The sequence below is a fragment of the Chamaea fasciata genome, unplaced genomic scaffold (assembly GCF_029207755.1).
Source record: "Chamaea fasciata isolate MVZ Bird 193981 ecotype frontalis unplaced genomic scaffold, bChaFas1.0.hap1 SCAF_1, whole genome shotgun sequence".
NCBI classification, from domain to species: domain Eukaryota; kingdom Metazoa; phylum Chordata; class Aves; order Passeriformes; family Sylviidae; genus Chamaea; species Chamaea fasciata.
Window position 1 is genome coordinate 42,363,065 of NW_027094086.1, and position 21,392 is coordinate 42,384,456.

Sequence of the window (21,392 nt, forward strand, 5' to 3'; positions counted from 1 at the left end):
TCAGCCTGCTATTTTCTATATGCTGTGGTACCCAAAAGTTCAAATTATTTAATATTTACATGATCGCATGAGAAAAAAGAAAATTTACAGTTCCTTCTCTGGAAAAAGCTCTAAGTTATATGAATAAAGCTGGACATTTTACTGCAAATACACTGAATAAAGGACACTTCATTTACATGGGCAAAATGTTTTGATTTACTCAAGCAAATTGCAAACACACTTAACTATCCAGTTTATGAATAGTCACAAATACAATGGAGGGAGGTGATTTATTTTCTTTATGCTGTTAAATATGTCTAATGCAAGAATTTTTTTAAAAGAGCATACTGAATCCATCTTTTTTCTGACTATTTTTAAAATCTAGTTGAAGCACCTCATCCTTCTGAAAAAAAGGTTGTAAGTTCTAAGTGTTGAAGACTCCACTCCTTCCAAAATGCTAACCAGAAACGGTTTAGAGTCACAGACTCAAATCATCACACATTTCTGAAAAGGCTGTAAACCAGAAGCTCATGTTATTCAGAACCAGTCTGACAGCTTCACAGTCACAAGTTTCTGCACTGATTCAATTCAAAATATTGTTTGAATTATATCTCATTAGTGTATTCCAAATGACAAATACAAAGAAAAACATTCTTTGGGCAGGACAGCATATAGTAAAACCCTTCCAAATACTTAAATCAAGGCTACTTTGAACGCTTTCCCCACAGCACTTTCTTGTCTTTCCATGCTCTGTGCTGAGGTTCCCACAGGACAACTGAGACAAGGCAACAAAACCTAACAGGAGTAGCTGAAGTTCATGTTGTGCTTTACATTAAGTTTCAGTCAAGATGAAATATGAGCTACACTGCAGATAAAAACAGTTAATAGTGCAGATAATAATAAAAGATAACAGATAGAAGGAAGAACAGTAGATAAAAAGAGCAGGGACAAGAGAGAGGAAAGGTCTGCTAACAAATAGAGGCTGAACAGTTTCACAGCATGTGTTTAACACTGCCTCTGGAAAAACCTTCCATAAGGCAAAACACAAACACTAACAAATACATATGTAATTACACATAGAATACAGAAATACATTCCACCAACTACTCATAAGACTTGGAAATCTAATTCTTACAGGAGAAGCCTTCTCATGCATACTTAGGTTTATAGCATGGACCATCTGCCTTCAAATGCTGAAAGACTTATCTTCCTGAAACTCTGTGCTGTACCTTTATCCAGGCTAAAATTTTCCAGGATTGTACAGAAGAGTTTAGATAATGGGTTTCAATACTATGTCTGACATCCCTGAATTTCAAACAAGCTCTTAAACAAATAGAAGATTACAAAGTAGGCCACTTTTTTATTGCAGAGTTAAGTTGCTTTGCTGCAAGAACACACACAGCTACTGTGGCAGAAAGACATAAGTAGGTTTGTATTTAAAGACAGAGTTATAAAACACCAGGAACAAAGACAGGAAAATTATACAGGCAAAGCTCTGAGAAGAAACAGAGCATCTTGCCTATATATGCCCCAAAGCTGAAAAGAACTGCTGGTCTATATATAGTTTTAAAGTCGTAAAATTAAACTTTTCTCAACCCAGCTGAAATTATTTGTGGTTTGTCAAGATGTTTTTAAGCAGGCAGAACAATCACAATTGCAATTCCTTGTGCATAGGACAGGATGGAAAAATGTTCCACACAGAGTACTTGTTGCCTCATGGAACACAGTATTTTACCTCTTTTGTTTTGTTTGATTACTTGCAGCTTCGAGAAATCTGTGCTTACAGAGCTAACACTGTAAACCCACAGAATAAACTCTGAGGCCTGTAGAATTCTAAGAAGCTCTTAAACTGACTTCTTGGACCAGTTCTGGATAAATGAACAATGTGGTGGAGGCATAAAAGAGAAAATGGGAGGAAGCAATACATCCTTCAAGGTAAAACAGAGTGGATTGAAAACAGACAACTATTTCTTCGACAAGGAGAAAAAAGAGGAAGGAAACAAACATTCAACAGGTCAGAGGAAAAGAGAAGCCTACCTGTGCAGAGTTTTCCAGACATAAAGTTTAAATTATATCACACGGAAAAAATGTGATAAATCTTTAAATTGTTGCTTCTACATCCCACTTATTAATATATCCTCTTACTACTCTTCTGAATGGCTCTTGATTCCCAAGTGTCTCCCACACAGGATATAAATCTTTACCCTACTAAGCACTGAACAGACAGACATCAGCTTGATTTGGAATGAAGAGAAGAGTTTCAAGGCATTGAAGAGAAAGCACTGCAAAATATCTCACAATATAGAGAATCTTGCAACTGAGGATTTTAAGAGAGGGAGAAAAAAACCCCACAACTTTCTAAGCAAAATAAACCAAAAACAACAACAACAAAAGCCCCAACCATTAGAATGGCACATTCAGTCCCAGCTCAGGGAGTCTAGAATGCACCCAAGACCACTTCCAGCCCTTCACTTTTAATGTGAAGTTTAATTTTTCACCAGCCTCCTTACTGCTGTAATCATGCACGCTTAGAACTGCTTCCACAACCACCAAACGTCTGCAAATAGAAATAAAAAAAGTTATGAAAATAAGGCACTGACATGCATTGGGCCATTTCTACTCACAGAATCAATCATCTATAAAATCAAAGGGAAGGACATTTTTGCATGGGCAACGTAGGTTACACAATGAAGCCATTTCATCCTTACAGAGAAGAATAACTGGAAATTAAAAGTATGGATTTTACAGAAAAAAATATTTCACAGGGATCTAGCCACGTGCGTTCAAACACACTTTCAAAAAAAGGTTGCTCAAGACTACATACTACAAGTAAATCAGAAATCTCATATAATTTTGACTGTAGATCAGTCAAATTTTCTTCCCTGAGCACCCAGTTTCAACAAACCAAGGGAAATTTTCATTCAGCCCTACCCACCCTCCCCCAAGCTACTGAAGCTCTCAGTTGAAGAGGAAGGAGGTAAAAGCATGAGCAGCCCATAGTTACAGCACCATATTTGACACTGCTGCCTTTATTCTTGTATTTTCCCACAGAAATTTTAACCATTTATGACATCATCACTGCCTTTAGGGAACATCCACATTTTATATATATATATATATATATATGTATGTATCACCTCATATATAAGGTAATATTAAGTGAAATCCAAATTATCAAAATGCAGAAATCAACTCCTGAATAAAATCCTTATAATGATATTCTTTTTATCTGCTTCTTTTTTTCGAGATGTTTAAATCGTTTGCCTTAGTGAATTACTTCTTGTAACTCGAAACTGTGTTTATTTACATCTTCTACTAACTATCTTCAAACAGATTAACAGAATGAATCCCCAGCTAAAGCAAAATGAAACTGGATGATTATCTATGATATATAACTGCTCTCTTTTCTAAAAATTTGACTTGTTTAACCCCAGACTTCCAGCAGTACCCACACAAATAATCTATATCCTGCTTCAAGCAGAAGCAGGTGCAGTATCAGATCAAACTGCAACTTACAAAGATCCATTTCTAGCATATGCAGTATCTACATGTAAAATTTACTATTACAGGTGACTTCAGAAAGCAGGTAAGATACTTATTAAACAGCAACGTAACACTGATATATACAATTTCTTTGGCACAGACATACATATAACATACATACGTACATATATATATACGTGTGTGTGTGTGTGTGTGTGTGTGTGTGTGTGTGTGTGTGTGTGTGTGTTAAATACACATGGTTTGTTACACGATTGCTCACAGAATTAGCGAGCCCAGGTAAGGAATTTCTGGGATAAAAGTAAGACAGTTGACCTTACTAAGTTTGGCTGTTGACCTCCTTGGGGCTAAAATTTCATTCCTGGACTTCATGCAATCAAAACTTTTTTTTCTTTTTTTTTTCTTTTTTTTTTATTTTCTGAAATAAATAATTATGAAGTTGAACTTTACAGCAAGAGCAGGATCAAGTCATAGAGCTAGACAGATTTAAATCTAAAGTCTGTAACAAAGTTCATAGCAAATCATTCCCTTCCCTCCTCCACAAATGATTCTAACACAGCTTCCTAGCAAGAGCAGGTCTGGGTGAAGTCATAATTTCTGCATACTATGTGCAAAAAACAAAACAAACACCCTCCACCCCCCACCCCACATGTGTACTAATAAAAAGTTGCAGTATTTTCTCCATGAGAATACGCTGTTTTATAAGCCCTGACTAATTTTCCCTGCAGTTTAGTTGATGATTCAGCCTGCTTGCTGCATTTTACTACAACAAATTATTTTAATTAAATTTCTTCATCAAGGTGTACATGCAGTACTGGCCCTTTACGCTGTTTGGAGCAGTCACACGTATTAAGAGTCTCCTACATCTCCCGCTTTTCATGAACTTTAAGTGTGGCTGCATTTCTGAGTCAAAAACAACCCCCGTGAGTAACTACCAGAGATATTAGAGAGAGATTTTAAAATAACTCTTGTAAGACTGCAAAGAACACTTATGGCAGTGAAACTATTCAAGTTCTGTCAGAAACTATCCTCACAGGGCTGAAGGAGGAAGAAAACAGCTTTTTTCACTACAAAAAATTTTAGTAACTGATATTCTATACTAGCCAGGTTGAATGACAAATGCCAGTACTCAACACACAACCTAAACCAACTTTGCTTCCTAGAGTATTGCAGGAAATCTCCAGTGAGAGACTAGACATAAGCTGAAGTCTTCCAGTGTTGCTCCATAACAAAACCCCTTTAAATTTAGATAACAGGAAGAAAAGTAAAAAAGAAACCTAACAAAATAAAATGCAGTAATTCCCAGATGAGCAAATACTTGAGTTTCTCTCAATATATCCACTCTAGCTCAGTTTATCATAGGCAATCTTTTTGGACTGCTCTTCCACATAGTTGCAAAAGCTACTTCACAAGCCAGTTTGTTGCAACTTTATCAAATTCCACTCTTGAAATCCCACATCCCCAAATGTATTACCAGCTGGTGATGACTCTCCTACTAAAAAAACCCCCAAAACCTGCCCAAGCTCTCCTCACAGAATCAACAGCAAGGTACCAAGACCAGCTCAAACATACAGATGCTCCTTATGTTTTGTTATAGTCCCAATCCCCCAGTGATCCAGTGGACTGGCAGCAGAAATAAATTAGTGGCCAACACTCACCCTGGACTGGCTGCTGAAGTTAATTAATTCCCCTGTCCTGAGGTCCATTAATCCCACTAAGAGTCTCAGGGGCGAGAGAAGTGGAAACAGGCCCCTGAGGACTTCAGGTTTTAGCACTGGGGGAAGGGTCTTTTCATATTTCAAGCCTTTCATGAAATGAAACTGAGACAATATAATTAAGCTTCTAATTTAGCACTTGAAGCAATATTCTTGTCCCTTTCTTTGCCACCACTTTCCACAATGTCCTGCCACACCAACGCTCTGCACATGGTGTGCTGGTTACTGAGACAGGCCTCCTGGGATGACTGGCAGCTCTTTACCCTTAAATTTGCCTATGAGAGACCCTTTGGCTCCAATGGATGCCACAGGGAAGAGAGCTCCACTCTGCCTTCCCACTATGCTACAGTCACCACCGAAGTATCTTTGTCCCAAAACACAACACAGGCCTAAGCCCTTCTCTCCCGAATAAAAAAAGGACACGGACAATCCTTTATTTTACATACCACTACACCACGTCCTCTGTGTTCACCCACTGGTATACTGGGACAAATCTTCAGCACAGATCTTTCTTTCCTGTAGCATTTTTACCAGGCTAACAACATCCCCTCCCTTCCTCACGTACACCAGCATCTATCCATCCATTGCTGACTCCTGGCAGGTCAATTCCTCCCTCCCCCGGCACTCGGAGCCCGGGCTCCCATCACGCACCCCCAGGCCGGGCTCTCACAAGGATGTCGCTGCCTCACGGACGGAAGGGGTCGGGCCCGGGGCAAAAGTGAATTAGGAGGAATTTCTTCACATTTGACACTGGAAGGGGCTGCTCAGGGAGGTGGTGGAGTCACCGTCCCTGGAGGTGCTTCAGGGAAGACTGGACGTGGCACTCGGTGCTCTGGTCTAATTGACAAGGTGGTGCTCGGTCATAGATGGACTCGATGATCTCAGCGGTCTCTTCCAACCTAAGTGAACCTGGGATCCTGTGATAACCTGTCCCGGCGCCCCTGCGGCTTCCCTTTCCCCCCTGTCAGAAGACAACTCCTCCCCGCTTGGGTATCTCCCGTCGGAGGCGGCTCGCCCCGCCATCCCGGAGGAAGGAGCCCCGCCCCGGGCCCTTGCGGGGGCGCCTCCCCAGCACGAGCCCAGCGCGCCGCTCTCCCGCTCTCCCGGGCCCACCGAGCCCCCCCTCACAGACCTGTAGATCCGGCCATCTTGTCCGAGCCCCCCCCACACCGCTCCGGGCCCGCACGCCACGCGCGTCACTTCCCCTTGGAGCGGCTCCGTCACTTCCCGCCAGGAAGGACCGGGCGCATCCCTGGAGCGCGCGGGGCGGGGCGGGGCGGGGCGGGGCGGGGCGGGGGCGGGGCCGGCCCCTGAGTCGCGCCCCCGTCCCGGCAGCCGGCCGGGGTGCGCTCCCTCGGCACCGAGCTGTGCTCTCCTCCCTTTGGATCCTCCTCGCCAGCCCCTGTCCATACGCGTCTCTCGCCAGGCGCTCGTTACGATACGTGGGACGCAAATTCCTGTGGCTGCATCCCTGCCATCCCCACTCAGCCCGCACCCCAACCTCCAGTAATAAGGAAGTCGGCACACAGCGGTGAAGCCTCGCTTAGTTGTTGGTTTTGTTTTGGTTTGGTTTGGTTTTCAGCCTGGCTTCAAGCAAGACACTTAGATGCAGAAGGGTCTTTGGAGGAAAAAAAAAAATAATTAAAAAGTGCCAAAGGCAGAAAAGGAAAGAATACAGATAAAATTTTGAAAGCCACAGAAATGCCAGAGATATATCAAAGAGGCGCCAATTAGAGTTAGCTCCTCAGAATGATGTGACATTTTCAAAAGCTGAAATATTTGACATTCGGTAGCGTAAGAACTGTGGAAAATTGATTCCACAAATGTCTAGCCATGATGCCAAATGTTTCTTCACCTGCAGAAGTCAATTACAAAACTCAGGTCCCAGGTCCTTCCCTGAGAGCCAAGGCTGAGCTCAGCTGAAGGCAGCCGCTGCGGTAGCACCTTGCCCATCCTACCTGGGAACCACAACCTGCAACGTGCTGGGGACCCACAGACAGGTGGGAGAAGGCAGCTCCCCTTGCAGAGTACTGGTGAACTACTACTACTACATTAACAAGTAGAATATTTCCACAGGTAATAGTTCTTTTGAGAGCCAGGACTCGTGTCTCTCAGTCCTGTAAATTCTTCACAGGATAGTTTGCCTTAAAAATAAGGACATAAAACACCACACGGGATGAGCAAAATCCTCTTACTTCTATTCATATTTACACCAAAAGAATTAGAAGTACGCTTTTCCAGTGTTTACAAGCCCTAGCACACAGAAGTGCCCCAATGTAGGAAGCTGGGCACAAATGTAATGAAAAGTCATCAGTCCTGAGAGCTTTCAGGTTTTCGAGTGATTGCAGACTGCACCTGAACAGAGCCCCACCAAATTCCCTCACTGCATTAGTGCACGACTTGCATTTGATCAGCTAAGAAGAGCAGTATAATTCATTCCCTTTAAAAGCACAGAAAGTGTCAGGTATTATGCAGTAGCAAAACCACAGAAAACACAGAAGCAATAATAATCACACCGAAGACGACTGAAGAGTCTTATTCCAAGCAAACAGGCATTTAAATTATTACCTGAGTCCAAAAGGGACTCCTGACAAGACCATAATACTTTTCTCTACATTAGACTTCATTTTAAGAGGCATCAAGCAGCCTTACAGTCACAATTCGTCTTTTCTCTCCAGTACCTGGAGAATACAAGAGAAATAATGCAACTTCTATCCCATGCCATCTAGAAGTTAATTCCTTTCTTGTCATGGTCACAGGAGGATCTCCCTTCTTCACAGGTGCTAATTGTACATCCATGCAGCAAGGTCTCTCCTCCTCCTTTAACATGGAGCCTAATTAATAACTTTTGTTTCCCATGTCTGTTTTAATATGCGCACTCCCAAGATCCTAATTGCACAAATTCACTGTACATGTAAGAAGCACGTTCTGCTTGTTTCCTCATGCTATCTCAAACTGGAAGTACAAGCAGTTAGACACCTGAGTGAACAAGTAAGAAAATAAAAACAGAACTTAAAAAAAAAAAAAGTATTTCAGAGATGTGAAAATTCACAAGCAAAAGGCACAATCTTGCTACCAGGTACAAAAGAACTATAGAATGTTCTAGCCCACTCTTTCTAATAAACAAAATAGAGCAGAAACAATGAATCTTACCCAAAGCATGAATACAAAATTTTGTTCACTACACACTAAACTATAATATAAAATGTAAAGTTTACTAATGAATAAAATCATTAACCAAATACTTAAGGACCAATCAAAAAATTCCTTATTTCCTTTTCTCAATAAATTTTACATGTCATTTTTTATTGCATTAAGATGTCAGTAATTTTAATTATTTCATGCAAAGATTGTCTGTTTTACCTCCTCTGTGCAAAAGAACAAACGTCTGATATTGTTCTTTTGAACAGAATGAAAATTGAAATGACACCGAAATTGGAAAAAAAGAGAAATATTTAAAAATCAATATCCGTTTTTTAAAATTTACAGTTCCTTCAGGTTTCTGTACACCACTACACAAGAAAAATTAAGCTTAAATAGGAAAATAATTTTAAATGCTGCCACGTGGTTTATAATGACATTCGTACTGAAAACACTGGAGAATGCGGGCATCGATCCCGCTACCTCTCGCATGCTAAGCGAGCGCTCTACCATTTGAGCTAATTCCCCACTTGAAAAAACAACTTTCAAAACTTTAACATAGACACTCTAAACTTAGAAAAAAACCACAATACAACTATGTTTCATTATAAATTCGCTGTTTCTTGCCGAGTCATTCTTTCCACTCACCAACAACTGACTGCAGCCCTCAGCTGCAATCGTGGGACACATCTTTCAGCATTTACACTACCAGAATAATCTTTTTCATCCTTTTAAAACACGAGTCTTTGTTATTCAGCTGGCTTCATACAAGAAGCTCTCCAAAAGATCAAGTTACTTAAAAGAAACCAAATGTGTGTTTCTTAGGAAAAAAAAAAAAAAAAAAAGTCCGACTTTTATTGAACAAGTGTTCTAAATTCAACGAGGAAACCCATGTTCTTTCCAATCTTCAGGGCATGCACATGTAAAGACTGGTTCAGGAAACGTTTAATGACGGAAAAAAAAATGTCATTTGCTTAAATGAAACCGTTTCATAGTCAAAACCTGCACAAGTGTGTATGTGTGCATATATATATACACACACAAATACATCCTTTTGGAAGGTGTCTGGCTTCTCTGAGGTGAGTCAAGTGAAAATAAAGCAGATCTATGTTTTTCTTATTTATTACATCATCAGATGCACTTCCCTATAATTAATACATTAGTTTTAACAGCCTTAAAACACTGACTTTTTTGAAAAGTGAACGCACCGGGGCTCATGTGACTTGACAGGCAGCATAACGCTTCAGGAACACGATGATACACGTTCGGGGCCCCCTCCGACCTGCACACAGAGCCTCTGCGGGCCGCTCCTTACGCCCTCCCGTCCCACAGAACTGCTCCCACAGGCCCCCGGAGTTCGGCTCCCCGCAAACAGCACCCAACCTCCCCGGGGCCCGGCCCCCGCCCCGCCAGGGAGCAGCGATGGCGCTGTCGCCCCGGAGCTGCGGTGCCCTGGCTGCAGGGGCCGCCTCGCCCTCGGCCCCGGAGCTCCCGTCATGGCCCCTGAGGCTGCCCTCCCTGGCGGACCCGCCCCTGGGCCCCGGCTCCTCGCGTTTGCTTCCCCGCTTCCTCGGGACAGCCCTCTCTCCCCTCCACAAACCCCTCTCCTTTGGCGTTCCAAAATCCCCTGCCACCTCCTCCGTGCTCTTCCATCCCGTCTTTCGCCCAGCCTCCTCGCTTCTGCTTCACAGAAGCGCAGGATCGATTAGGTTGGATAAAACCAGAAAGATCATCGAGTTTAATTTCTGCCTGAACACGACCACCATGTTAACTACACCATGGCATTAAGTGCCACATACAGTCTTTCCTTAAACACCCCCAGGGACAGTGACTCCACCACCTCCCTGGGCAGCCCATCCCAATGTCTAATCACCCCTTCTATTAAGAGATTCTTTATGATGTCCAAACTAAACCTCCCCTGGTGTATTTTACAAACGTAATCTTGTCTTGTCCCTAGATTAATGGGAGAAGAGGCCGACCCTCATGTGGCTACAGCCTCCTGTCAGGTGTTTATGGAGAGTGATAAGGTTTCCCCTGAGCCTCCTTTTCTAAATGACAAACAACTGCAGCTCCCTCAGCCACTCCTCAACAGGACGTGCTCCAGACTCTTCACCAGCTCTGTTGTGCTCCTCTGGACACCCCCCAGTTCCTCAATATCCTTCTTGCACTGACGGACCCAGAACTGAACACAGCACCTGAGGTGTGACCTCACCAGTGCAGAGTACAGAGTGATAATCACGGCCCTGGTCCTGCTGGCCACGCTATTTCTGATACAAAATAATGTGAACACACCTGGAACAACTTTCACATACACACAACTTGATCAACCCAGGTTTTTTGAGCTGAACCAAACCAAAGTGGCTGAACTCCACTTTACAACTTACCCCTACTTATTTTAACCACAGAGGCCTCTCAGGTAGATCTTTGAAACATAAAGGGATATACCAAGCAAGAGAGCTGGGTTGGCTCTGGTTCTTTGTAGGATGAGAAGAATTTACCTGATTTGTCACGGCAGTGTTCACTTCTGCTCGTCTCCATAAGCTCTCTCTGCTCTTGCACATACAGACAAATTATACAACCCATAATCTGCCACCCAGTGACTTTCTGACTGTTGCTTGAACATCTTTATTTACAGAGGAGATTGTTTCTGCACTATGTCGGCACTAAATCAGACAATGGCTCCTTGCTAAGCCAGGCCACATTTCTCACTCCACAGACGGGAAAAGTTACTCATCCATCAAGTTTAAGCCAGTCCAAGAAGAAATCAAATCAGAGCATGAGTGGAGGTAAAATCACCACCTGACGGGTTTCTAACCGGCCTGCCTTGTTTTTACATCATTTACTGGCTTTTGGTGATGCTGAATCATTTTATGTACCTTAGCCCTGACACGTGATGAATGGCTTGGAGATGCTGTATACGCACATCCAGTTGTCCCTGGAGCTGGATTCTTTGGCAGGAGGCAAGACAGATCAGGGATAACTGAAACTAAGCCACTGTCTTTACTCTATGTGGCAATATTCACTTTGTGCTTGACAAGCTTCAGCATTGATTTGCTACAATTTTTTGACACTGCCAACCACAATAAAATAGGAAGGGGAAGAAAGAATAATGGTATTCAGAAAAAATATAGCTGTCAGTTCTAAGAGCACTAATGGTAAAAGTGAGAGTAATAATCAGGTATAAAGTTGCTCTGGATTTATGGCCAGCTGTATGTTTAAGCTATGCATGATTTTTTGGTTGGCTGTTTTTTGTTTGGTTGGTTTTTTTTAATACTAAAGCTAGTCTTGTCAGAGTTAAAGACAGGATTTTTGAAGGCGAGGAGAGGGTGATTGATTGTGCATAGTTTTTCAGTATTTGTAGAATGTTAAAAAAACTAAAAGCAGTGTGAAAATGATGTAGCACTTGTGAAGTAAGGAGAGATCTTTGCAATGCAAATAATTCAATTTTCTGTGGCAGCTGCTAGAACACGCACAGGCACTTCAGCGGGTTTTCTGTTGAAAACACTAGGTGGAAAACGGTGATACAAAATTCAGCTGAAGTAAGGCACTTTTTTTCACATGATCTTATTTATGCAGCATGAACCACCTTGGATGCTCATCTGGGCCTAAAAGCACCTGCTTACTTGATCATCTCTAGGAATTTAGAGTGAGTTAGCTCACCAATGCTCATTATCGCATTATTTAGCAGTGATGACAAGGCATTTAGACTGGGCATTTTTAGACAGGCATTCCTCAGTAACTTCCTGGTCAAGTCTTTCAATTAAAAAAAAATCACCTTATTTTTGTCTTTATCTTCAGAAAAAATAAAGCTTTCTTCACAGGAGGTTGTTTAGAGATAGCTGCTAACAATTTAAATGCTGCTATGATCCGGAAGGACTGGTAAACAACTCAAGATTCTGCACTGATATTGTTTCAAGTTGTCTAACACCATTAACATTTTTTCATAGCCTTATATTTATTTGAGAAGTGTTGAAGTAGCTGTAATTTTACTAACAACATTTAGCAAAAGAACTCAAGAGTTACATAAAAATAGCTCAGCTCTTGCTGTAAGAAAGTAATTATTTTTTGGTTTTTCCTTATTTTACTTTTTTTCAGGAAAAATATCAAGCAATACACAAAAACAGCAAGGTTATAAACACACAGGAGATGGATTAATGCCGAAACTTCAGAGACTCCAAGGAACTGAGGAAGAAGGGTATAAGCTGGGGCACCTTAGGCTACAGTTTCACCAAGCCTGCTGGCTGGATAAACCAAAGGTGGGTTTTACCACTTACTGCTAAAACTGTCTTTTCTTGCTAACAGTTAATCTCGTGTTTGGTGTCAAAGGTGCAGAAGCTGAGATTGTTTGCAAGATGGAAATAGCTTTTACAGTTGCAAATAACCCTTATGTTCTATAATCTCCTGAAAAACCCAAAAAACCAACAAACAAAAAACCACAACGAACCCAAAACCAGAAATTGACAGAGAAAGATATATTGCATATCCAAATTATTCAGAAGTCATGTTCTCACCTGTTAGAAACTATCAGGAATGTGGTTCAAAAATGGAAATTCTGTCCTCCTTAAATCATATCAATGTACATTTTTTAAAATTGTTTTTCAACCTCCACTCTCAAAGCAATGCTTGGGAAAATGCATGAGCATAAACCTAATCATGAATTTACATTATGAAAAAAAAATGTAGGTCCATTTAAAGGTGTACACACTCAGCTGATATTCCTGCTACTTAGAGCTATTGCATTGGGAAAATTAAGATACAAAGAGCAGGCTGTTGTGAGCATTACCTTTTCCCCCGATGGTACAGAAGGCAGCTTCAGGGGGATGGAAAAGCTGACCAACAGGCAGGTTGGTGGCTTTTCTTTAGAACACTTACCTGCCATCCCAGCAGCTGCCTCACGCATCAGGAGTAGCCACTGCTACAGCACTTCCCCATTCACACGATGACAAACCTCCCAGCGCCGCCTGTTCGCTGCTCCATCTATAAAGGAATAAAAGGAGGGCAGCTGCTGCCCTGGGGGACAGAGTTGCCATTGGGGTGGGTGGAAACACACGCCTCCACAGAAGGTTCTAGTACAGGGCAGGGCACGACACGCTTAGTGCCTGGGAAGGGCGGAACAGAGGCTGGGAAGGTGGGAATATCCGGGCAGGGGAGCTGTGTCTGCTTTGTTGCCACCTGGAGCGAGTCTGAGCTGAGACCATCGAAAGACAAAGCAGGTGGAGGAGGTTTGTGCACAGCCTATTACCCAGGGGCTTTCTGGTCGTGGTGGTTGTCTTAGTGGGTCTCACAAAATCGAGTTTTGGAGTCAGCAGAGTGCTTGTTTGAAGGAGGAGGTGCAGTGGGCAGTGGGACTCCACAGCAGGGCGGGTGTTTTTGTGAGTTCTCTTGGGGTTCCTATTCCTGTGCTTCCTATCCCTGTGCTGCTCTGCTGTGACTCAGGCTCCAGCCCTCCTTCAATTGTTTTCAGCACCTACAACCACACTAATCCTCCACTGCATTAGTAAACTTTAATAGCTGTTGTTTTCGTTACTTCTGATACTGCTCCTGCAGAGTTTGCTTAACGTGTAATATGGAGCCCAGGAGAGAGGTGGAAGGCTCAAATCAGAGGATTACTTGGATTGAAGAACTTGTTGAAGCAGGTGCTATCCTATACTTTTTTGTGGTCTTAATTCAGCATGGTTGTGGTGTTTTCTATGCACTGTAAGCAGGTAACTTCATCAGTGAATGTAGCTCCTCTAATAAGTCTAGTTTCCCTGTTGTAGTTTAAAATTATTGTATGTCGTGGTGGCGTATAAATATAAAAAAGGAAAGCTCTCAGATTTTCATATGGACCTATATAATCAGATGTTAAACAAGCACTGAACTTCAGTGAGTTCTGTGTATCTTAACCTTCTAGTCTTGGAACATTGCAGTCAAATATATTTTTCAGCTCATTCCATATAACCAGTTCCTTGGGGCTTTTTATAAATGGTTGGTTTATTTATTTGGATGAGGTTATTGTTCTTAAAACTACTGTATTATTCTGGAAAAAAATCTCATTTAGTGAGTACATAGTTCTGGTCCTTACTAAAAGCCATAGGATATTGGGTTCTCAATCTTTTTAAGTCTTCTAAGCTATGAAAAAAAAAAATCCTCATTCTCACTCCTGTTAACTTTGGCACAAAAAGTGAAAGGTGGAAAAAATCAAAAATACAAAGAAATTGTTTACAATTCTGTGGAAATCCATGACTTGGAAGAGGCACTAAATGAACATGAGGAAAATTTTGCATGTGCTGTTTAGTGGTAGCTGATTAGCCAAGTGGCCTAGGCATAGCTAGCCCACATTCTCTGATACATGGAATTGTAGGGAATGTAGTGAAAATGTAGATTCTTACAGTGGTGATTTAGAAGACAAAGATTGTAGATTCAGTGGGATTCAGGTATAGTCTATTTCACTACTTTTGTAACAACCTTGTTTATTGCTATTAACTATTGAACAGATTGTATTGTATGTAAAATTAGTAACAGTTTCTCTATAATGTTATCCTGTTTATTTCAAGGAGGGCCTTGAAATAAAGCATTATGTTGAAACTTTTTTAAACACTCATTAAGTTAGTAGGGACACAGGTTCTTCCAGAAAAATTGGAAGTAAGTTGTGATGTGAGTCTAGCCATTTCCCTAGGAGTAAAACCTAAAGGCATGTATGACTTCCTGTTTCCCCATCTGAAAACAGAAGGAAATCTCTGCCAATCTGGAATCTATATGATAACCTAGGTGGAAATCTAAAATCCATGGATCCTTTTAGAGAAAGAGAATTGTAACGTGTATATTTTCTTGGTGTTTCTACTCTCTGATAGTTAGAGATTTTACAGGTTGAAATAATGAGGGTGATTTTTGTATTGGTCCTCAGGGAGATAACAGAAAGTAGCATAAAATGATCTTGCTCAGAGCTGTGCTCTGAGATCACCGCCTTCTTATTAGTGCACAGAGAGCACAGTGTTAATCCAAACACTAATCTGATAAATATATACAAAAAAAAAATTAGTGTCATACTTCTTACAAAAGCAGTATATTTAATATTAATTATTTCAGCTTTTGCAAGTTACTGTTGTGACTGGTAATGGTAACTGAAGTTACTTGGGATGCCTGACTAAGCTGATTCTTTGACCAATATTACAGAATTTTGTACTGGTGCATAACCTCTCAGATGGATTATCCTGATTTTCCTCAAAGGTGATAATTGCAGTAGCAAATACTATTAAAACTAGCAAATCTTTCTAGGGTTTATTATGTTTTGAGCTGTTAATATCAGAGTGAGGGAGTAGGTGACAAGACACTGGAATTTTGTTAATGGAAGAATGTGCATGTGACTTTTGGTATACAGCTTTAGGGCTACACCAAAGACAGAAATTTTGTTATTTTGTTTTCTAAAATCACTAAGTCTTTGAAGAGGCGAGATTTGAAAGATCTTTATATGTCAGTGTGATTCATGTGTCTTAAAGCATCCTGGGGAAATCAAGAGCTGTTTGTGTAGGTATTTAATAAATTTCATTTCAGATACTCCTATTTTTCAGAAGGCAGATTATTTAATATTGTTGGTGTAATAAAAATTCACAACTCTCCTGCTGTTTCTGTAACCACTTAACAGAATTTTCACTGCTGTTTCATGATAGTAAAAATTATAATTTTTTGCATTTTAGTTGTATATTTTTTATTTTTATATGTATTTGTCTCTGTGCTTGTCTATCTGATTATAGCATCACAACTTAAAAGTGCCTCAGAGATGTAAGTAAATAATGTGAACTATTACTTTGTTTCCCTGTGTTCCATTTGGTGCTTTTTTCATTGTTTCCAAGAACCCTTGTTCCATGGGTGCTTTTTTTTAAACCCCCTTTTAGTAACGTGAACCGAGCCTCTAACGCCACAAGAGAAAGACCTGGAAGAGCTCTACCAGAGTTCTCTATTCAGTCATATATATTTGATATTGTAAAATGTGGAGAGGAGTAAAGTCGTTTAGCCGATTGTCGTCCACCCAGGGATTACAAATAGGAAAAATCTGTCTTAGACAAAATACAGTATTTAAATATATCCAGATTTCTCTTAAGCAGTAATAATTGTTTGGTGTGAACATAAGTCTGCAATTGCCTGGAAACATAAGCCCGGATGTTATCCAGATGCAGCTCTGCTGAACAAAGCGCCTGCTGTTGCCTCGAGGAGTCCAGATATCACATTAGGCAAAATTCCCACTACGGCTGTCAAAAGCAGTGCGCTTGCAGGAAGACCTAATTGTTTCTGCGTTTCACTGGAGGGCTGTGCGCTGTTATTGCCTACCCGTGACTTCGGCAGGGGATTAGCAGGGCTCGGACTGCCCGGCTACCGGGAGTTGGGGAAATTTTGTTTGTATTGGAGGCTGCACTCACGTTCCAGCGCGTTGTGCGGTGAGTCCGCCGGGGAGGGAAGGGAAAGCAGGAATGGTCAGCGAAGGGGGCGTGGAGCCCGCGGGGGGAATTAGCTCAAATGGTAGAGCGCTCGCTTAGCATGCGAGAGGTAGCGGGATCGATGCCCGCATTCTCCAGTGTTTTGCTGTGCCGCTCTTTTGAATTCGGATGCGTTATCCTGAAGCAGTTTCGTAAGGATTAAAATGGATCAGTTTGGAGACGCGTTGGCACAGTATGAAGTGTTTAAGTTTTAACGTTGATAAGAGCTGAGGTATTTTTTTTTTTTTCTTTTCCCAAGTGCAAATTATTTTCTTATCATGGCTAGAAGACATTAAATGATGCTGTGAGAGACCGAGTGTAACTTGAAACTCAGGTTAGGAACAAGCGTGCCTTGCCCATCCTACAGCGGGTGCAAGGTAGCTGGAGAGACACTAATTCTGTGGTGAGCTGATGATTTATATAGGCAACGAGAAACTTGTACATCTTTGCAGAGACGTTTTCGGTAATGTTCCGCATCATTGAAAAGTAATCATAAATGCTCACATTCGTTGCAGTGGCAAGGGACGGAAGTGGCTTTTTTTTTTTTTTTCTGTGTCACAGACTAACAGCGTTAGTTTGGACGGGTTTGTGAAGAAGTTGTTTCTCAGAGGCACGTGCACAAGTGTAATCTTCACAATTAGCATTTCTTCTCCTCTTTTATTTGCCGTGCGAGGTGGTCTGTGTTTCCTGCTGTGGATTTTCTACAACAAACCCGGGGACAGTTCGTGGAAGAAAATCTTTTCCCAGCGTGGCGCTACAGCCGATCAAAACACTGGAGAATGCGGGCATCGATCCCGCTACCTCTCGCATGCTAAGCGAGCGCTCTACCATTTGAGCTAATTCCCCCTGCCGCGGGCCCGAGGGGCGTCTGCACTCGTGCTGAGTCCCCGCGCTGCCGCTTTGGCCTCGAGTGCTGTGTGGAGTTGTTCTGTCTAACACGGAGTCACCTTTGAATTTACGTGGAAAACGCGCTGGCTGAAAAGCCAGGCTACACACTTGACGTATGAGGAGCATTTTCTGCTGTGCTCCTTGGATAACACAGCTCGTTTGCCTGAGCAGTGCATCCTCTAGTGTTTATTCAAGGAGAGAGAACTCTTTTTTACATCCCTTACAGTGCAATACAAAAAAGCTTGTAAAACTAGAAAGACTACTCTTAGAAGTCACTCAAGCACAGTGAGATTTTTCTTCTCCTTTTTCCCCAAGTCTTTAGTTCCTTTTCCAACTTCATTTTCTAATTAAACATACATAAATGTTTACAATAAATAAATAAATAAATGGTTTTAAAGTTCATGTTTAGTTTTTGGAGAGGAAAAAATCATCCACGTATTTTTATGTTATATTTTAGAAATTATTTGTATTTCTACCTTTATTTATTGACTTGGATAATTCTTTCCAAATAGTATCGCATCTTAAATATATGGGGTTAGTGAGCACATTTCTTAAATGGAAAAATTCACCTGTAGTCATACTAACTGACTTTGCAGTGGGAAGCACATTGCTAAACCTCTATTCACAGACTGTCAAATCACAGAATGCTTTCTGGATTTCAAGAAGGAAAATTTAGTTTACAGAGAGCGTGGGTACACTGATATGCTCTGTTTAAATGCAGAGGAGTAAGTCCTGCTAGTGTGCAGTAATACAACAATACATGTACTGGTGGTTTTCTCTGACGGATTTAGGCAGCACTGGATGGCAGCAACCAGTCAAAACAAAATAAATTTTGAAATTGAGCATCAGCAAGTTACAATTTGTCCTAGGTAAGGTAGTACTCCAAATCTGTTACAATCCAGATTCAGTTCAGAGATGTGGAACTACAGCTACAGTGTTGCTGCAAACATTCTCTTAAAGTTCAAATATTCTCCTGCCAAACTTCCATCCCTGCACAATAAAAAAATAAAATTTATCCTTGACACTTCTTGCATTATACGGGAGATGATTTTATCTACCTCACTTGAGTAGACTTGAGGGGAAAGCAAATATGCAAGAGCAGTTTCAGTCCTTCTCCCAGGCATCTGTGAATCTTAGGTTCACTGATGGCCCCCTGCAGGCCTGTGGCCAGGATCTCTACCATATCGTGTTTTCACGAGGCTCAGCTCTATGAGCAGTTTTCTTTATCGACCCTGTGCAGTTTGAGTCACTATGAAAAAGGCAGATTACCTCTCCCTGTTTATCACCAGCACATCTCACTCTGCTGCCACTGGAGAGGCCTAAAGCTTCACCCATTTGTCTCACAGGAAAAGTTTATTTAATGCCCAAGCCAGATAAGAGTGAGGAAAGATCTCAGTACTATTTTCAATTATTAGAACATGTATTTTATATAATTGACAGCATTGTTTTGTGATCATGAATTTGTTGTGAGTGTTTCTAAGTTTTCATGTAAGATGGCAAGTAAAATGTTCTAATTTCTTAACCTGATTGGAAAAACTTCCTTACCTATGTCTGAAAAATAGCCTGACCTTTTTAGTTCCATTAAAAAAAATTTGGGTGTTTCAGTTTTGAAGGCTTTGTGTCTGCATACTTCCATTTAACACGGATCACTTCAATTCATCTTCTTGTCAGTACTAATGGAAACTGATACAAGTTAATCAGGCTTGAGTTTTGCTTTCTAGATGGTCTCCTGAGGGGACGTCAGGGCAAATGCGAGGTTTGTATTATCCTCAAGCTGCTCCACTGTGTTGTGATGTGATTTCCCTGAGTGTAGAAGGACAAATCTAGCGTGTGGCAGGCGGCACTGAGATGCTGCAGGGCACGAGTTTGTCGCGCACGTTAGTGTGAGGTGCCTTATCACATTACACCGCCTTATCGCGTTAGTTTTTTTTTGTCATCTTGGGCAAAACTATAGGCGGCTCCAGGTCAGGCGGTAGTTAAATGTCCTGAACGGCTGCCCTGGGGTTACTCCCCGCGGTGAAAAAGCAGGATAAGGGCAAGAAACGCTGTTTGTATTTAGAGCTATTGGAGTCTAAAGTTACACGATATTGATTTGGTGACGGGGGGAATTAGCTCAAATGGTAGAGCGCTCGCTTAGCATGCGAGAGGTAGCGGGATCGATGCCCGCATTCTCCACTGTCGGTTTTGCTTCTCGTGGGAGCAAAAATACTTCACTGCGAGTATTAAAAAAAAAACAACAAACAAATAACAAAACAAAACAAACAAAAAAAAAAACCCAAACAAATAAAGCCTGAAGCGTATAGCAAGAAAACGAAACGCCACAACGCACGTTCTTCCGTGAACGGCATGTAACAAGCCGGTTATTTTTTATTACTATATGCACACAGCCGGAAAAATATGTCTGTTCCACTTTGCCCTGTTTCTTGCTGCTTGATTTGGAAATGCTAAATTAAGTACTACAAATGTATGATTTTGGAATCTAAGTTCAACGTGTTTTCGTTTGTGAGCAGAGAGGCCAGAGCGAGGGAGAAAACGGCATTCTACGTGTGGAACTGCGGTTTTAGAAGCTTGCAGAGGATCAGAGTTCTGTGATCCCGGCGGTGTCCTCAAGGGGGGGAATTAGCTCAAATGGTAGAGCGCTCGCTTAGCATGCGAGAGGTAGCGGGATCGATGCCCGCATTCTCCAGTGTTTTGCCGGACAGGAATTGATCCACACTACCAAACAAAAGTGCAACTGTTTCGGTAAAATGATAGTTTTGTTTCAACTGGAGTAAAACTGGGGTGTTTTTTCCCTTCCGCCTTTTCTTCCTCTGCCGTTACTACCTAAATCAGGCTTGTATAACTGTATAGGTCAATTCTCTGTTGTAACAGTTGATGTCCTGGACAGTGTAAAAGTTAAATTGAGCAGGAAGAGAATTCTGCAGTATGACATTTTTCCATGCTTAATGAAAAACAACGTGTCGAGGTCTAACCCCAGCCAGACACCAAGCCCCACACAAGTTGCTCACTCACTCTGCCACCAGCAGGGAGACAATTAGAAGTGTAAAAGCTGGAGAGCTCAGTGGTTGAAAGAAAGGCAGTTTTATAGGCAAAGCAGAAGCCATGCACACAAGCAAAGCAAAACAAGGAATTAACTCACTGCTTCCCATGGGCAGGTAGATGTCCAGCCATCCCCAGGAGAGCAGGGCCCTGTCACGTGTACTGGTTACTTGGGAAGACAAATGACATCACTTCAACTGTCCCCCTCTTCCTTCTTCTTCCCCCCACATTACATACTAGGCATGTTATCATATGGTCTGGAATATCCCTTTGGTCAGGTAGAGTCACATGTCCTGGCTGTCTTCTGCCTACCTCCCATGCCAACACGGCAATACAAGAAGCAGAAAAGGCCTTGGCTCTGTGAAAGCCCCGCTCAGCAATAACAAACACATCTCTGTATTATCAACCCTGTGATCAGCACAAATTTAAAATACAGCCCCACAACAGCCACTGTGAAGAAAATCAACTCTACAGCATCTAAAATCAGCATACAATGGACGAATGATGGTTAGAGACCTGAGTTCATGTGTCTTGAGCCCATAGTGGAAATAGTTTAGGAATGCTTGTTCTTCTCCAGCTGTCCATTGTGATCCCTGCCCAGATACACAGGATCTTCTTTCATCAATGATCTTTATGAAGCTGTAGTATGAGCTGGATCAGTCAATTTAAGTTTACA

At 41.7% G+C, this 21,392-nt stretch overlaps 1 protein-coding gene and 5 non-coding genes across 7 annotated transcripts in view; 3 read left to right on the top strand and 3 right to left on the bottom strand.

The window, feature by feature from the left end:
• Positions 1-13,449, bottom strand: part of UBE2V2 (ubiquitin conjugating enzyme E2 V2) — a 33,969-nt gene extending 20,520 nt beyond the window's left edge. Inside the window, exon 1 of one of the 2 annotated variants that reach the window (XM_066181586.1) lies at positions 13,209-13,449. In XM_066181586.1, coding sequence (XP_066037683.1) covers positions 13,209-13,236 — 28 coding nt within the window. In that variant the 5' untranslated portion in view covers positions 13,237-13,449. Of the gene's footprint in view, positions 1-6,327; positions 6,432-13,208 lie in introns of those variants that run through there. The other variant, XM_066181596.1, reaches the window with a different exon arrangement.
• On the bottom strand, positions 8,792-8,864 carry TRNAA-AGC (transfer RNA alanine (anticodon AGC)). The gene has a single exon. It is a non-coding gene; the product is annotated as a tRNA-Ala (tRNA).
• Positions 13,450-16,814: 3,365 nt separating the features above from the next.
• On the top strand, positions 16,815-16,887 carry TRNAA-AGC (transfer RNA alanine (anticodon AGC)). Its single transcript has one exon. It is a non-coding gene; the product is annotated as a tRNA-Ala (tRNA).
• Positions 16,888-17,562: 675 nt separating this feature from the next.
• On the bottom strand, positions 17,563-17,635 carry TRNAA-AGC (transfer RNA alanine (anticodon AGC)). Its single transcript has one exon. It is a non-coding gene; the product is annotated as a tRNA-Ala (tRNA).
• A 2,144-nt stretch (positions 17,636-19,779) lies between these two features.
• On the top strand, positions 19,780-19,852 carry TRNAA-AGC (transfer RNA alanine (anticodon AGC)). Its single transcript has one exon. It is a non-coding gene; the product is annotated as a tRNA-Ala (tRNA).
• A 438-nt stretch (positions 19,853-20,290) lies between these two features.
• On the top strand, positions 20,291-20,363 carry TRNAA-AGC (transfer RNA alanine (anticodon AGC)). Its single transcript has one exon. It is a non-coding gene; the product is annotated as a tRNA-Ala (tRNA).
• Positions 20,364-21,392: the final 1,029 nt, after the last annotated feature.